The 16195-nt window shown below is 40.1% G+C and overlaps 1 protein-coding gene across 1 annotated transcript in view; it reads right to left on the reverse strand.

The window, feature by feature from the left end:
* LOC124553253 overlaps window positions 1-16195 on the reverse strand; it is a 286386-nt gene that overhangs the window by 126624 nt on the left and 143567 nt on the right. The window contains exon 14 of the mRNA XM_047127140.1: window positions 1061-1164. Coding sequence (XP_046983096.1) covers window positions 1061-1164 — 104 coding nt within the window. The remainder of the gene's footprint in view (window positions 1-1060; window positions 1165-16195) is intronic.

Raw genomic sequence — 16195 nt, forward strand, 5'->3', positions numbered from 1 at the left:
CGAGTCCCAGTCAGGGCACACGTGCACACAATTTCAACTGTCCCCGTCGATATTTATCAATGCCTGTAAGAAGCTAAAATGGTCTGGATTTCATTGTAATTTCATTCTTAGAGACCTGAAAGATCACCACGGTGTCTGTTCCTTTGGACATGTCCGAATGAACAGATACTATCTTCATACTAATGGAACACTGTGCAGCAGAAACTTATTCGTTCTCCAGAGCCCACAACAACCATCGCCAAGCTGCAACAAAAGGTACAAGATGCTCTGGACGATCTATCAAAGGATGCCATTCGGCACCTTTACTATTGTTTGCATGTGACAATACATGCCGGTGTTGGCACCAGAGTGAGTTTGCACTGTATAATGATGCAACTGTTTGGGCACCCTGTACTGTGGTGTGTGTCTCATTTGGTCGGAATTTTGTTACCATATTCTCCTACAATGATGAACTATCTATCACCTCACTTGTCAATAACATGACCTTGTAGTTTAGGGTGCTGTGTATGTCATAGTTACTGTCAACAGAATGTCTAAAACAGAGCGACTTGTGTCAATGACCGACACAAAATCCATCTCTTAAGAGATCAATGCCATTTTCGTGATGAAGTTGTCAGCTTTCCAAGTGTGCACATTCCAAAGGGACTTCAAAAAGTTGCATTATAAGTATGTGGTCAGTTCATTAATCTTGACTTGAGGACAAGGAATAAGTATTCCAAACTGTCACGCACCATATTACAAACCAATTTTGTTGAAGCTCTTCGCAAGCTGCAGCAATTAATTTGTTCACTTGGGAAGCTCATGAAAAACTCACTTTCTTCTCGCATCATTTACCGAAAAGGAGCTACAAATCATCTTTGAGTAGTAATTTTTTTTTCCATCTTTTTTTAAGCTGGATATTGCTTGTTAGGTGCAATAATTTTCAACTTACCAATTTCTAAATTGCATGCTACTCACCTTCTAATTTTGTCGCTATTATTAATATTTCCTGTGTCTCATATCAGGAAGGATGCTCTAAATATTTATCTACAACAGTGTCATCTTTCCTGTTAACAGTTACCGTACAAGTCACCTCCTAAAGCTTCTTCGAGGTATGCCGAACCAACTGTTTGTAATACCTTACAAACTGCACCATTAAGTTCGGCACTTGTGGAGTCGCTGCAACTGCAAACAATAATGCAAACTGCACAACTAACACAACTAACTTGTGCAGGCACGAAACACGTTTACAAGGAAGTACCACTTATAAGTATTGCCACACTGCATTGCTGTGGTGACAACCTGCACTCACGTCCCGACTCCTATGCCTGTTACATATCCAAAGATACCACAATGATAACATTTATCCCGACTCCATCTGCCACAGTTAACTGGACCTGCCATCGAGTGTGAAATATGCACAGTGATAAGCTTTCTGTGTGTGAAAGGCATGATAGTAGGTGAAAGTAATTGGCAGGTTAGTGAAATTTATGGAACAAACACTAAGTGATGAAATGGTACAAAAATGATTTGAAGCATTTGAAGACGGCAGTACTTACATTTGTGACGTAGTGTGATGTGGGTAATTGTGACTTATCTCTGAAGATGTGTTGTAGAACGTTTTTGCAACGGCTCTAGACAACAGATGTTTTACAATTTGTTCCCGATGTAATGTGTTTCCCCAAATTTCATTAAGTACTGTTTAAAAAATTCTTAAGGAATGCTTAAATACTAGAATTTGTGCTCACACTGGAAACCGAGAATGCTGACATAGATACAAAAAACTAATCGAGTAGCCGTTGCTTCCAATTTCCTCGAGTAGTACACTAATGAAAATGATAAAATTGTAAGCTAAATTGTTACTCAAAATTAAACACGGGTGACAGACGTTCCACCCGAAACAAAACAGCAACACAAAGAATGGAGACATCTACACTACTGGCCATTAAAATTGCTACACCACGAACATTACGTGCTACAGACGCGAAATTTAACCGAGAGGAAGAAGATGCTGTGATATTCAAATGATTAGTTTTTCAGAGCATTCACACAAGGTTGGCACCGGTGGCGACACCTACAATGTTATGACATGAGGAAAGTTTCCAACTGATTTCTCATACACAAACAGCAGATGACCGGCGTTGCCTGGTGAAATGTTGTTGTGATGCCTCGTGTAAAGAGGAGAAATGCGTACCATCACGTTACCGACTTTGAGAAAGGTCGGATTGTAGCTTATCGTGATTGTGGTTTATCGTATCGCAACATTGCTGCTTGCGTCGGTGGAGATCCAATGACTGTTAGCAAATATGCAATCGGTGGGTTCAGGAGGGTAATACCGAACGCCGTGCTGAATCCCAACGGCCTCGTATCACTAGCAGTCGAGATAACAGGCATCTTATCCGCACGGCTGTACTGGATCGTGCAGCCACGTCTCGATCCCTGAGTCAACAAATGGGGACGTTTGCAAGACAACAACCATCTGCATGAGCAGTCCGACGACGTTTGCAGCAGCACGGACTATCAGCTCGGAGACCGTGGCTGCGGTTACACTTGACGCTGCATCACAGACAGGAGCGCCTGCGATGGTGTACTCGACGACAAAGCTAGGTGCACGAATGGCAAAACGTCATTTTTTCACTTGAATCCAGGTTCTGTTTACAGCACCGTGTTTGGCGACATCGCGATGAACGCACATTGGAAGCGTGTATTCGTCATCGCTATGGTATGGGGTGACACTGCTTACACGCCTCAGTCACCTCTTGTTCGCACTGACGGCACTTTGAATAGTGGACGTTACATTTCAGATGTGTTACGACCCGTGGCTCTACCCTTCATTCGATCCTTGCGAAACCCTACATTTCAGCAAGATAATGCATGACTGCATGTTGCAGGTCCTGTACGGGCCTTTCTGGATACAGAAAATGTTCGACTGCTGCCCTGGCCATCCCATTCTCCAGATCCCTCACCAACAGAAAACGTTTGGTCAATGGTGGCCTAGCAACTTGCTCATCACAATACGCCAGTCACTACTCTTGATGAACTGTGGTATCGTGTTGAAGCTGCATGGGCAGCTGTACCTGTACCCACCATCCAAGCTCTGTTTGACTCAATGCCCAGGCGTATCAAGGCCTTTATTATGGCCAGAGGTGGTTGTTCTGGGCGCTGATTTCTCAGAACCTATGCACCCAAATTGCGTGAAAATGTAATCGCATCTCAGTTCTAGTATAATACATTTGTCCAATGAATAACCGTTTATCATCTGCATTTCTTCTTGGTGTAGCAATTTTAATGGCCAGTAGTGTATTATCACCAAAGATAGAGAAATTTTCACAAACATTTTCAGCCTGAAAAATGGTGTGCACTGCGTTTTGGGATAGGTGCAAAGTGTTGCTCTCAGATTTTTTGCCTCCGAGTAAAATCAATTCCGATATAGGAACCGTACACCCAGGGGAGTCACCAATTTTGTTCATTTTTCAAACTACTGTATTACATACACGTCTGTAACCAAATGCCAATGATCCGGACGAGTGATGCTGTCGACGGTGATCTGTCCGTCGGAAGGTGCTGTTAAGCTCACCTGCTCCCTCACCCCCTCAGTGTCGTTCGAGAAGACTGGACCGTGTGTCGGCATCGAGTTTCACCCTCTCCCTTCTCCCTTCATCTCCACTGTGCAACACCGGCGTGACACTACAATACCAACATCCACTACACTCAGCTATAATTGACAAATACCCAAGTGACTGTTCTCACGTATCCACAAGGAAAGGGGCAAACGAGCTCAGAGGAAGAATGCCCTTTCCAAATAGGTGGCTGACCTCACTGTGTGGGATATCCCAGCCAACAATGCCGTTGTTGCTGTCATGGTCTTCAGTCCTGAGACTGGTTTGATGCAGCTCTCCATGCTACTCTATCCTGTGTAAGCTGCTTCATCTCCCAGTACCTACTGCAACCTACATCTTTCTGAATCTGCTTAGTGTATTCATTTCTTGGTTGCCCTCTACGATTTTTACCCTCCACGCTGCCCTCCAATACTAAAGTGGCAATCTCTCGATGTCTCAGAACATGTCCTACCAACTGATCCCTTCTTCTAGTCAAGGTGTGCCACAAATTTCTCTTCTCCCCAATTCTATCCAATACCTCCTCATTAGTTATGTGATCTACCCATTTAATCTTCAGCATTCTTCTGTAGCACCACATTTCGAATGCTTCTATTCTCTTCTTGTCTAAACCATTTATCGTCCACATTTCACTTCCATACATGGCCACATTCCATACAAATACTTTCAGAAACAACTTCCTGACATTTAAATCTACAGGGTGTTAACAAAAAGGTACGGCCAAACTTTCAGGAAACATTCCTCACACACAAATAAACAAAAGATGTTATGTGGACATGTGTCCGGAAATGCTTAATTTCCATGTTAGAGCTCATTTTAGTTTCGTCAGTATGTTCTTCCACCTACACTCAATGGAGCACGTTATGATTTCATACGGGATACTCTACCTGTGCTGCTAGAACATGTGCCTTTAGAAGTATGACACAACATGTGGTTCATGCACGATGGAGCTCCTGCACATTTCAGTCGAAGCGTTCGTACGCTTCTCAAGAACAGATTCGGTGACCGATGGACTGGTAGAGGCGGACCAATTCTGTGGCCTCCATGCTCTCCTGACCTCAACCCTCTTGACTTTCATTTATGGGGCATTTGAAAGCTCTTGTCTACGCAACCCCGGTACCAAATCTAGAGACTCTTCGTGCTTGTATTGTGGATGTCTGTGATACAATACGCTATTCTCCAGGGCTGCATCAGCGCATCAGAGATTCCGTGCGACTGAGGGTGGATGCACGTAGCTTCGCTAACGGAGGACATTTTGAACATTTCCTGTAACGAAGTGTTTGAAGTCACGCTGTTACGTTTGTTGCTGTGTGTTTCCATTCCACAATTAATGTGATTTGAAGAGAAGTAATAAAATGAGCTCTAACATGGAAAGTAAGCTTTTCCGGACACATGTCCACATAACATATTTTCTTTCTTTGTGAGTGAGGAATGTTTCCTGAAAGTTTGGCCGTACCTTTTTGTAACACCCTGTATACTCTATGTTAACAAATTTCTCTTCTTCAGAAACGCTTTCCTTGCCATTGCCAGTCTACATTTTATATCCTCTCTACTTTGACCACCATCAGTTATTTTGCTCCCCAAATAGCAAAACTCATTTACTACTTTAAGTGTCTCATTTCCTAATCTAATACCCTCAGCATCACCCGATTTAATTTGACTACATTTCATTATCATTGTTTTGCTTTTGTTATATCATCCTTTCAAGACACTATCCATTCCATTCAGCTGCTCTAACAGGTCCTTTGCTGTCTCTGACAGAATTACAATGTCATCGACGAACCTTAAAGTTTTTCATTCCTACTCCGAAATTTTCTTTTGTTTCCTTTACTGCTTTTGACATTCAATTTTAATGTAATTGTTGCTATTGTTCCTTTTTAAAGAAACCTCATTCATTGTAACCGTACAAGTGTTTGGTGGAAAATATTGAGACTAACGCAGGACACAGTCATTCTTTTAGTCTGCCACCTTAGCCACTTACTTTCTACAGCTGACACTCTTGTACAGCTTTCAACACATTCTAAAGACTTTGAACATCAATTTCTCAGGAAGACTGGAGAAATGCATCATACTAGGGCACCATTTGTTGCATCTAAATACAAGAGTGGTTTGAAAAGTTCTCGGAATCACCACGAGAGGTCAGTGTTAGGGCAACAAGTTGTTCACGTGATATTCACTGTACTGTTGCCTATAAACACGTGCCACGTCAGTGCTCTCGGAAGAAGCCTGTGGTGGTATGGCTCTGTTGTTGTTCCCGCGTAGCAATTTGCGAAGTTGGAGTGTGTGTGGGGAGGGGAGGGGGGGAGAGGGGGGAATCGAGATTCAAGAAGTGATTAAGTACTTCGTAAAGAAAGGTATGAAAGCAAAGGACACACATGCCAATTTCCAGAATACACTGGGGGACTCTGCTCCTTCATATTCCACTGTTGCCAAGTGGACACACGAATTTAAATTTGGTCACGAGAGCTTAGATGACGATCCATGCAGTAGTCGGCTGAGACGTGTCACTACTCCAGAAATCATTGCAAAAGTGCACAAAATGGCCACAGAGGATCTCCGATTGAAAGTAAGTGAAATTGCTCACGCTTGCCAGATGTCATCTGAAAGGGTGTATCACATTTTAACTGAAGAACTGGAAATGAAAAAATTTTGAGACAGGATCAAGGCATTGGAACATTGTTGGACCAAGTGGATTAATCTACAAGGAAATTACACTGAAAAATAAAAAATGTTTTAGTGATGTAAGTACTTTTTTTCTATTCTGTTCCGAGAACTTTTCAAACCACCCTCGTATGTACCACTGTAAGGAGCAGCCAAACAAAAATATGACAGATGAAAGGAGGTAAGTAAACTGTTTATTATTTCAAAAGTAATTGCCATCACTGTTAATATATTTATCCCACTGTGAGGCAAGACAGTCAATTCCTCCACGAAAAATGTCCGAAGTTGTCTACCGAACCGCAATTGTGCCCAGGCGCGTACTACTTTGCTCGAAGCAAATCCAGGGCCACAAATGTCTTTCTTCAGGGCTCCAAAAACATGGAAATTTCGTGGGGAGAAAGAGGAACTGTATGGAGGGTGTATAAGGGCTTCCGAGCACAACTCTGTACCGTACTCTAAACGACCTTACCGACATGTGGGACCATCCACGCTGCAGAAGTTCCACTGGGAAACCCTTACCCATCCACCATACAGCTCAATGTGATTTCCATATTTTGCAGTCCCAAAGAAAGGCATGTGATTTCCGTATTTTGGAGTCTTGAAGAAAGTTGGTTGTGAGTTCCTTAATCAATCACACGTTATGGTAGCCATTATGATGTGAAACGTGTCAAGTGCACAAGAAATGCACATATGAAAGAAGATTTTTTAATATATACATATTACAATACAGAGTTAAAGATTAATGTTTTTATTATTTACCCCATTCCCGTAAATGGCACAAAATGCATATACTATATTTAGAGATTTATTTATTCCTATTCAAGAATTCACCTATGGTATAGGAGGAGTTTGTAGTGCCCCCAGAATTTTATGTAAGTCTAGAGACACTTTTGTTAAAGCAGTTTCAAACAAGCATTATTTTAAAGCAGGGCTTAAGGATGAGCACGGGATACTGCACCCATTTATTGTTTGTGCAGGCGAAACTGGAAGGGAGATAATTTGTCGGAACTGGCAAGTGTTCAGCGCGACCTGCCAAGAATAAGCAAATACGGCCCGGAAGCTCCGTGGCCGGCTGCAAAGAGTAATGTAGCATTGTATTGTTAAAAAACAAATGGAGAGACTCGAAACAGTGACTGTTTATTAGACATTGAACTGCTGTTGAGAGTACGTGCACTGGATGTGGATAGTCAGCCACGATAAAAGCTTCTGTATTAATTGTGTTCAAAAATGTGTAATTAACTGATTCTGGGTGCCCGGTAATGTGTGGGCTTACGTCATAAAGTTTAGTTGTTTTTTTGTACAAAGTGGAAATAAATATGTTCTGGTGCATTGAGTGATATTCCAAGAGTATCGTATTTTTTTAAATAAGCACTGAAATCTTCAGAGAAGCGTCCGGTGCTAGGAGAAGACATCAGTGCTGCAAGAAAGCAGAACCAGCATTCTTCAACAATTAAGTCCACGAAAACGCTTAAGCTGTATAGAGAGAGCTTAACATTATACCGGGCCACCGCAGGTTGTCAAGGAGATATGATTTCAATTTATTTTTGAAGCTATTACTGCTGTCCGTCAGACATTTTATTTCATCTGGTAATTTGTCGAAAGGCATCCGTGACCGTGGATCTGCTTCATACGAAGAGATGCACACCTGGGTACAATTGTGGTTGCGCAGGCAATCGTCAATATTTTTCTGTGAACGTATTGACCTTCTTATCTCACAGTGGGATAAATGTGTTAACAGTTATGATGATTACTTTTGAAATAATAAGCAGTTTACTTACCTTTTTTTCCCCTCTGTCTCATATTCATTTGACTGCTCCTTATCTAATAAACAATGTGAGCAATATCATGGTTTTGACATGTTGGATGTATGCTTCCCCTGTGAGACAAAACATCAAGTACAATTTAAATAAAAACACATACATAAATAAAAGTCGTGGCAACGAGCGCTAGACCTTATCACGTTATTTGGCTGTAAACGGCTCTATTAACCTCTGTACAAACCTAATTCAGCACTCAGTGATTACAACTCGTTCCCCCCACTTCAAAAAACGACGACTTCGAAATAGCTGTTCGGCAGTGGTTGGCATATTTTTATGAGAATGGAATTCAAAAGTTGGTCAACTTGTAAATGCCAGAATATTGGTGAAAATTATATTGAAAAGTATATTAGAATCTATACTTTCATGTAATAACATAACTGTTTTAAAAATGCACGTATGGTTTTAATATTAAAATGGTACTTACTCAAAAAAAGCGAGCCTCATATAACATCACACATAATAAACTGCACAGTTTGGTTGATAATGTACCGATCCATCGTGTTGTTCTAGTTCACAGAACTGCACAAGTGTTGACTGTCACAGATTTTTTAACACCGAGTTCCTGACAGTCAACTGTAGTTATCGATCATTCTGCAATGCAACAGAAGTTAACTACAACTTTATGGATCGTATCATAACAGGCTCTAGACCAGAAGCTTTAAAAATTATAGTCTAGCAGCACACAATTTAGTTGGTGATAGCTACCATACTGTGCAAAGACTGTTGGTCTGTGTTTCATCCAAGCACATATAACACTGAGAGCAGACATTTCCACAGATACACCTGGCCCAATTACGAATTGTCGGCTAGACAGATATCGTTGGTTACGAGCCGACAACTCTATTTGGTAACGAGGAGGGAAAGCAACTACCGCGGTTATTCGTGTGCCGAACAGTTTTGTGCATACCGACACCTACAGAAGCCGTAAATTGTGAAGGAACGCTCCGCTGCCACGACCGGTATCTACCGAGACGAGCTATTCGTATCCTGCCATACCTGACAACTTATTTTGGTCACAGTGCACTAGTCATTGAAAAGTTCGATGAGGGGGTGGTTGTGAAATTAAGAAGCAAAGAAAAGAAATAAGTAGAGAGAACTGAATTCTGAAAATAAAAGTTTATTCTCAGATTTTTTTTCTTTTTACATTGCACAAGGTAAATTCTCTGTTTATAAAATATACCAAATACACAGTAACAAAATAAATAAATTTAAATACAATTCCATTAAGCGTAAATAAACAAAAAGAGTATTATTATTTTTTAACTTTTGTTCTCCACACTGATGCTTTTCCTCCCCGCAGTTATTAAAAAAAAGCATTCTTTATCACAGTGGTCAGCCTGATTAGTACAGAATTTATGCCAGCTCTAAGTGTTGTGCTCCGACTAATTGTGCATAAGGCATAAAACACACACCAACTAAAGTAACATTAGAAACTACAGTACAATATATAGTTAAATATATTATATATGTATACATATATATCTTATATCGGCAGCTATTGCACGCACAAAGAGAAAGGTTTACCCTGTCTTCAGGAATGAAAAGAGCACAGACAATCACAATTACTGACGAATATACTCTAAATTGTGCTTACCGAAATTGCACACACGTCAAGGGCAAGCCTCTCCAATAATACTTTCCGTCGATATAATACGTACTCTGAAGGGTACAGTAGATATTAACATTGAATTATGCTATTTAGCTGGGGTAACTCTGCACAAATATAGGCATTCCGAGGCTGCCTTAAATTTGTATATATATATATAAGAGAGATTCTATTTCCGCAGGAAGTCTAATCTGTGAACAGGTATATGTGTGCGATATCTGCAGATTACACAACTGTAGACAGCTGGAAACACTGAGCAACAGGGGACAAGCTAGGTAACATGTACTAGAACCACAAAAGCTATGACACCGATATACATATTGCACAACACAACGTAGAAGACGAAACTTCCCTCATTGTGTGACCTACACACTACACGAATATACTGTGGTACAATAATGTGTAAATGCAGTAATACTGTTTCCTGGCCCAGCAGCAGGGATTTTAACCCCACTGCAGCCACATTCAGAATAACTGTGCGACACGGTTTCCGACACGACACCGACTGTGGCGTACTGCGAAGGGTGAGAAAATACAATTACAGCTGAGTCGATATTACTGAGAAACAAGTTAATGTATACGGATGGGGAGCCGACACTGTTTCATTGCCGCACTGAAATATTTGAGGTACTAGTCGAAATGGAACAAATTCTGCTACCAGTCACAGCACTGCCGAAGTCCAGTAGGAGAGATGCTATGGCCTCGTTAAAATTTACATGTGATTTCCTAAATGTAGCCTCTTCACTTTACAGCATTTTTTAAACAAGACATTTTTTTCTCTAATCAATACATACAATGAGTGATAGTGTAAAACACGCCTCAGCATAAATAGAGTTTGAGACGGTGGACCTGTAACAGTACTACTTCTGTAATTTTATTAAGTAATAGAAGAACTTTGCCAATTTGGGAGCAAACTACGAGACGACAGCAAAAGTGAAGATGGTACAAAATGCAGACTGGCAACAGCAATAAGAGCTTTCTTGAAAGAGGCGGTTGTTAACAAAGCATAAATTTAAAGTGCAAGGAAGACTATACGAAAGCAAGAGTCTGGAGTGTAGCCTTACATAACAATGAAAGATGGACAATAAACGGCATACAGTGAAGAGAATGTGAACTCGGGAAATGTGGCGATATGCAGGAATTCTGAATGTTAGACGTGCAGAATGAGTAACCGGTGAAGAGGAAATGGATAGAATTGTGCAAAAAAGCTCTTTATAGATCAAATTGACAGAAAGTGAGGATAAGCTGACAGCACACAATCAATCTGGTGCTTCAAGGAATCATCAGTTTGGTAATACAAGAAAGTGGGAGGGCAGGATGCGGGAGTAGGAGGGGTATCTGCAGTCCACACTGGGTACCACAGCATAGATTTGTCCCTGACACTTATAGGCGTGGGCACACAATTGACAGCTTACGGTCTAGGCTCGACCATTTACCACGCACGTGTGCTTTTAGTCACTAAAATAGTTTGTAAACAAAAATTATTCTCTCATGGTAGTTGTGAAAGTGATGCCAATGATTTTAGTTTGATATATACTTCCGTGGACGCAGAGCTTGTAAGTCATTTAAATGCTTTTACGATTTGCTTGTTTTGTGAGGGTTTTCATTCTCTCAGTCTGTGTGGTAAGTTCAAATTTGAGATCGCAAAATAAAGAAAATCGATCTTTTTTTTAGCAAAGGTACTTTGTCAAAAATGTTTGATAGACAAGATCTTATAAATTCAGTTTTGTTTTTGATAACTAATTTTGATAGATATAACTGTCATCTTCTGGGCTTCAAAAAAATTTTCATTACAAAATGTGTTCATAGTAACTTAGAATGTCATTCCATTTTGTCATTATGTGGATAAAAAAAATCACATTATACAGAGGTTTGTCAGAAATAAAACATTTATAATAAAAAAACATCTTGTGCACATGGCTGTGAGCACTCACAAACGACTTTAATTCTTAAAAATCACAATATACAGTAAATGCGAACGGGCATTTTACTGTATAATGTGATTTTTGAGAATCGACAATCATTTGTGAGTGCTGAGCATGTGGACACAGCCATGTGCACAAGAACCTTTTTAACTGTAAATGTTTTATTTATGACAAACCTCTGTATAATGTGCTATTTTTTATTCACCATAATGACAATGTGGCACAATAAATGCATTTTATAATGAAAATTTTTTGAAGACCAGAAGATGACAGATGTATCTGTCAAAACCGATAGTCAAAATAAAGAAAAGTTTATGCTACTGATAGTTTTTTTGCCAAGTGAAACATAGATTGCTCCTCCTAATTTCTCAACATGAGAGAATTCAATCAAAGGTACTCTGATTGTTACAAATTTGAGGGAATGGACAGAGGCAATAACTGTTTAGGGTCCAACACCGATTCATTAAAGATCCACAGCATGTGTAGCTGAATTTATGTACCAATTTAAGTGTATTAAATTATAGTTTCTGTCACGATCAGGGTCTCTAATCAGTCACATGTGTTTACAACACGGAAATGACTGTTACACCTGTTATAAAATCATGAAACTGCAATAGCATGTTTTTGGATGTGGCACTCTTTCCAGAACAGTTTCACATTTTTTAATTATGTAATGCAAATACAGAAGCACCTATTTTGGATCAAAAATGCCCAAGAGAATTTTCTTTTGCCTATTTTGTAACTTCTCACAGCAACGTATTTTCTTTCACTGTCTAAATGTTTTGAATGTGTAATCCGAGTCATAATCGGGATCATTGTTTTCAGATTAAACTGCGATTACTGTGCATCCTCATGCGATACAAGCGGCCCAATGCGAATACGTTTTCTGCTGCAAGAACTGGTCCACAGAAGTCCCAAACAAACATTTACTCATTTGTACATATGTAAATACAACTATTTACAAATATTTTTTCTGCATAATTCTTCTTCTCTAAGTTGTAAGGAAAGTTCCAAGGGATTTTTTTATTCTCGATGCAATAATACCTGAAAATTCTTTCGGAATTACTTTGTGATTACGATGATGGTGACGATGACGACGAATCTGTGAGCTGTTTCTCAGAGCCTGAAAATGACAAGGCTGCAGAAAGTAAATAGAATAAATCATTCTGATATTACTGCCACTTTAATGACAGTTGATGAGTGACTTATTATATTTCGGGTGTGTTTCTCTAAGCAGTATTTGCCTAAAAATTGAAAGCAATTTGGAGCAAAATGCAGCTGCTATAGTAGAATATAGAAATTTCTGTTTGCATGCATTTGAGGTGTAAGCAGGAATTATTTGATGTGTTTGCGGGGCTGGTGGGGACTCGAGGGGGAGGAACGACAGAGCTCTACACCAGTTCCTAAACTACATACTTCCGCCACTGAGGAAAGGAGCAGAGCTCACTACAGTAAGCAGGTTCATGTAGAGGTATGTTGCTGCTGTCATCTCTCTGACCATTGCAATGTTTAGTTTATCCCTGATTCAAAGGAGAGAGGAGATTTTAAATGCATAAAATTTACTTTTCCGGGAAATCAGTACACTCATATATCCTACCACAGGTATTTAAGTTCTACCATGTCGTTCCAAATTTTCCATCGCTGCATTTAGTTCCCAAAATGCCATGACTGGTAGTAACGGTTTGTTCCAAACTTTTACCTGAACACGAGAATCAATCTGGACACATTGTTCACCAGCTGGTGAATGCTTCCCAAGTCAGTTTTGATAAACAGATCAAATCATCACATTTCAAACGCACAGCAAAAGACTACCTGACTAGCTTACACAAAAAATGGGCAAGAAACTGAATTTTCCAGCTACAGTGACTCGGTCACGAAAGAGCCGGAGACACTATCGTTATCACCGGGTGCTCGGAGCTCCCAATCGAATCGCATCCTCCTAGTCTAGAGCGGGTAACTATCACAACTCTATATAAATGCCAGCAGCTTCCTCGCTGCAAGAACAAACAAAACAATACTCTGCGAGTTAAATTTCCAGGCACTACTCTTGCTGGCTGGTCCCACAATTTGTTTTCCAAAGCACTTCCCCATCTGGAAATCAGGTTTCAGAAACCACAGGGAAAACGGACACACTCGAAAACATTCAGGAAAGGTATGTGTGCAGTGGGCAGGTACTGTAATCCGCAACTAGTCAGTTTTCTTCAAAAGGAAAAAGTATTCAAATTCTTAAAAACACTAAAAAATAGCCTCTATGAACAATAAGTATAATAGCCTCATTCACTGCATAACCATGTTTTTAGGAAATTTTTTTAAAAATCTGGAATTAGGAGCTTAAAATGTTACAAAACTGAAGATAGGGAGGAAACCAAACAGAATTACAGTCCACTGCTTGGCTTTTGCAAATGACTTTGCAATACTTTCAGCAAATCTAACATGGACAATTATTCAAATCCTAAAGAGAAAACTGTTAACGGAATTTGCTGAAGAATTTCAGCTGAAAAAACTGAATTCATCACCTAAAATAATGTACCAAAATGTAGAGAAATAAAATAGATAAAATAGAAAGGGTTAGTAAATTCCAATATCTTTGAGAAATTAAACGGAATGGATTAGAAAAATCTGCAGCAGATGTAAGAATTAATAAACCGGCAACACGACACAGTTTAGCTGAAAATATTTACAAAAAGCAGTGCATCACTAGAAATACAAAACCAAAACACTATTCACACAGAGGTTTGTCTCTCAATATTGAGTGATACAGCCTGAACACAACATCTTCTATACAGCAAGAGGGAATGTCACAGGACTTGTCTTATCACTGCATCACTCATTCCTACAGAGCTGGACTAAATAACAATGGAAATCCCAGGCTAGAATGTACAATAATCAGGAGGGACAGGTAAGCACTCATCTTTCCTGTGATTTTGAATGGAAAAAAGGAACCACACTGAACACACGAGGTTACATTTGTCCGCCATTTTAACCAAATTTTTCTCAAATGTGCTTTAATCACATACAATGCAGTGTGGGTACATTTAATAGTAGACGGAGGGGTGATGTACGAAGTCTTACTGTGTCTCAAATACCTTTTTCATCCATTACGATTCTTTGAACTGGACAATTCTTCTCTTCTCCCTTTTCACAGAAGAGGTAAGTAAACATCTGTGAAAAACAATCCACAGTTTTGGTGCATTAGAATTGTCTATCTAGTCATTTCCAACTTTTGAAACTGAGGAAAAGTTAAATGTTGTTTGTGTGCCATCAGTGACAGCTGAACTCAGATGTTTTGCTGTGACCGTATTGTGAACTGAACAAACTTGTCGTCCCTACATTCCAACTCGTAAAGCTGTCTGCGTTGAAACTGTCAGCATATCTCACTGGCTCACATTGTGCCCGTCAGTAAGCTAATTCCTACTGCCTTGCGAATATCCGACCTGCAAGATATTTTCAATTCCAAAGTAACAGACAGTTCAATGGCACAATGGGACCAAAGAAAATTGTGAAGCCAATCCTGAGGACTTAAACAGTTGATATGAATCTCAGTTTTCATCCTAGGGAAAAATGAAATCTAGACCACAAATAGTTGTGCCACAGCAATTAAGACAAATGTACTAGCTGCCACAAATGCAGCGAGGCAGTTAGCAGAAGCGTACAACAACAATAATCTATGCTGTTGTGATTTTGGGCAGAGATAGACATGCTGCTCCACACCATTCTGAAATTGTCACTGTTCCGTCACTTCAGAACTTTTTAAAAACTGAAATGCCTCCAAATTGTGGTGTTACGTATTGAAACAGATGACTCTATCATTCTGAATTCTGCACTCGCACATAGTGTTTCTGAGTTAAATGCAATGATCAAAAGCTTTTGTTATCTGATGGCCGCTATAAATCATTTTCAACAGTGTATGGGCTATACGCTGGTGAACAAACCTTAAGGCTAAAAGTAACTTTCACACAATGTGTCACTACCAAGGAACATAGCTTGATGGAACTTTGACTGTACATAGAAAGAACTGTTACAGTTTAGTACATGAGGCAACCTAAAGAAATATGAAGAGAAATGACACATTTATTCAAAGACAACAAATATACTGAGGTCACAGCGATTTACGAGAGTCCCCCAGACATTACAAAAGGCGGGACGTGATTCTTAACAGGGTTTGCAATTGGCAGAGGCAGCAATGCACGTTCTGCAATGTGCCCGTGTGTTGGCCACAACGGTGGTAAGATACAATATAGCAGTGCCTATGTTATTCTGAATACGAAGCAAAGTTCCTTTGGACACGAGTGCAGGTGGTAAGAAGTTCTCATCTTAGGACATTCTATTCCTACACCAGTGCTGTCGAGGACTACGGGACGGCCGTCGGTACAAGTGGATGCACCATAATACGTCTTCGCAATACATCCCAAATGTACGCGATGAGATTTAAATTGGGGGAGCAGGCGAGCCAGTCTATTGGTGAATACCCTCACGTTTCCGAGAACTACTCGATTCGTGCAGTTTGATACGGTCACTCACTGTCATCCATTAAAATGAAGTCGAGGCCAAATTCACTGCCGAAAAGACGCGAGTGGGGATGGAGTA

This window comes from Schistocerca americana, chromosome 11, assembly GCF_021461395.2.
Source record: "Schistocerca americana isolate TAMUIC-IGC-003095 chromosome 11, iqSchAmer2.1, whole genome shotgun sequence".
Taxonomy (NCBI): Eukaryota; Metazoa; Arthropoda; class Insecta; order Orthoptera; family Acrididae; genus Schistocerca; species Schistocerca americana.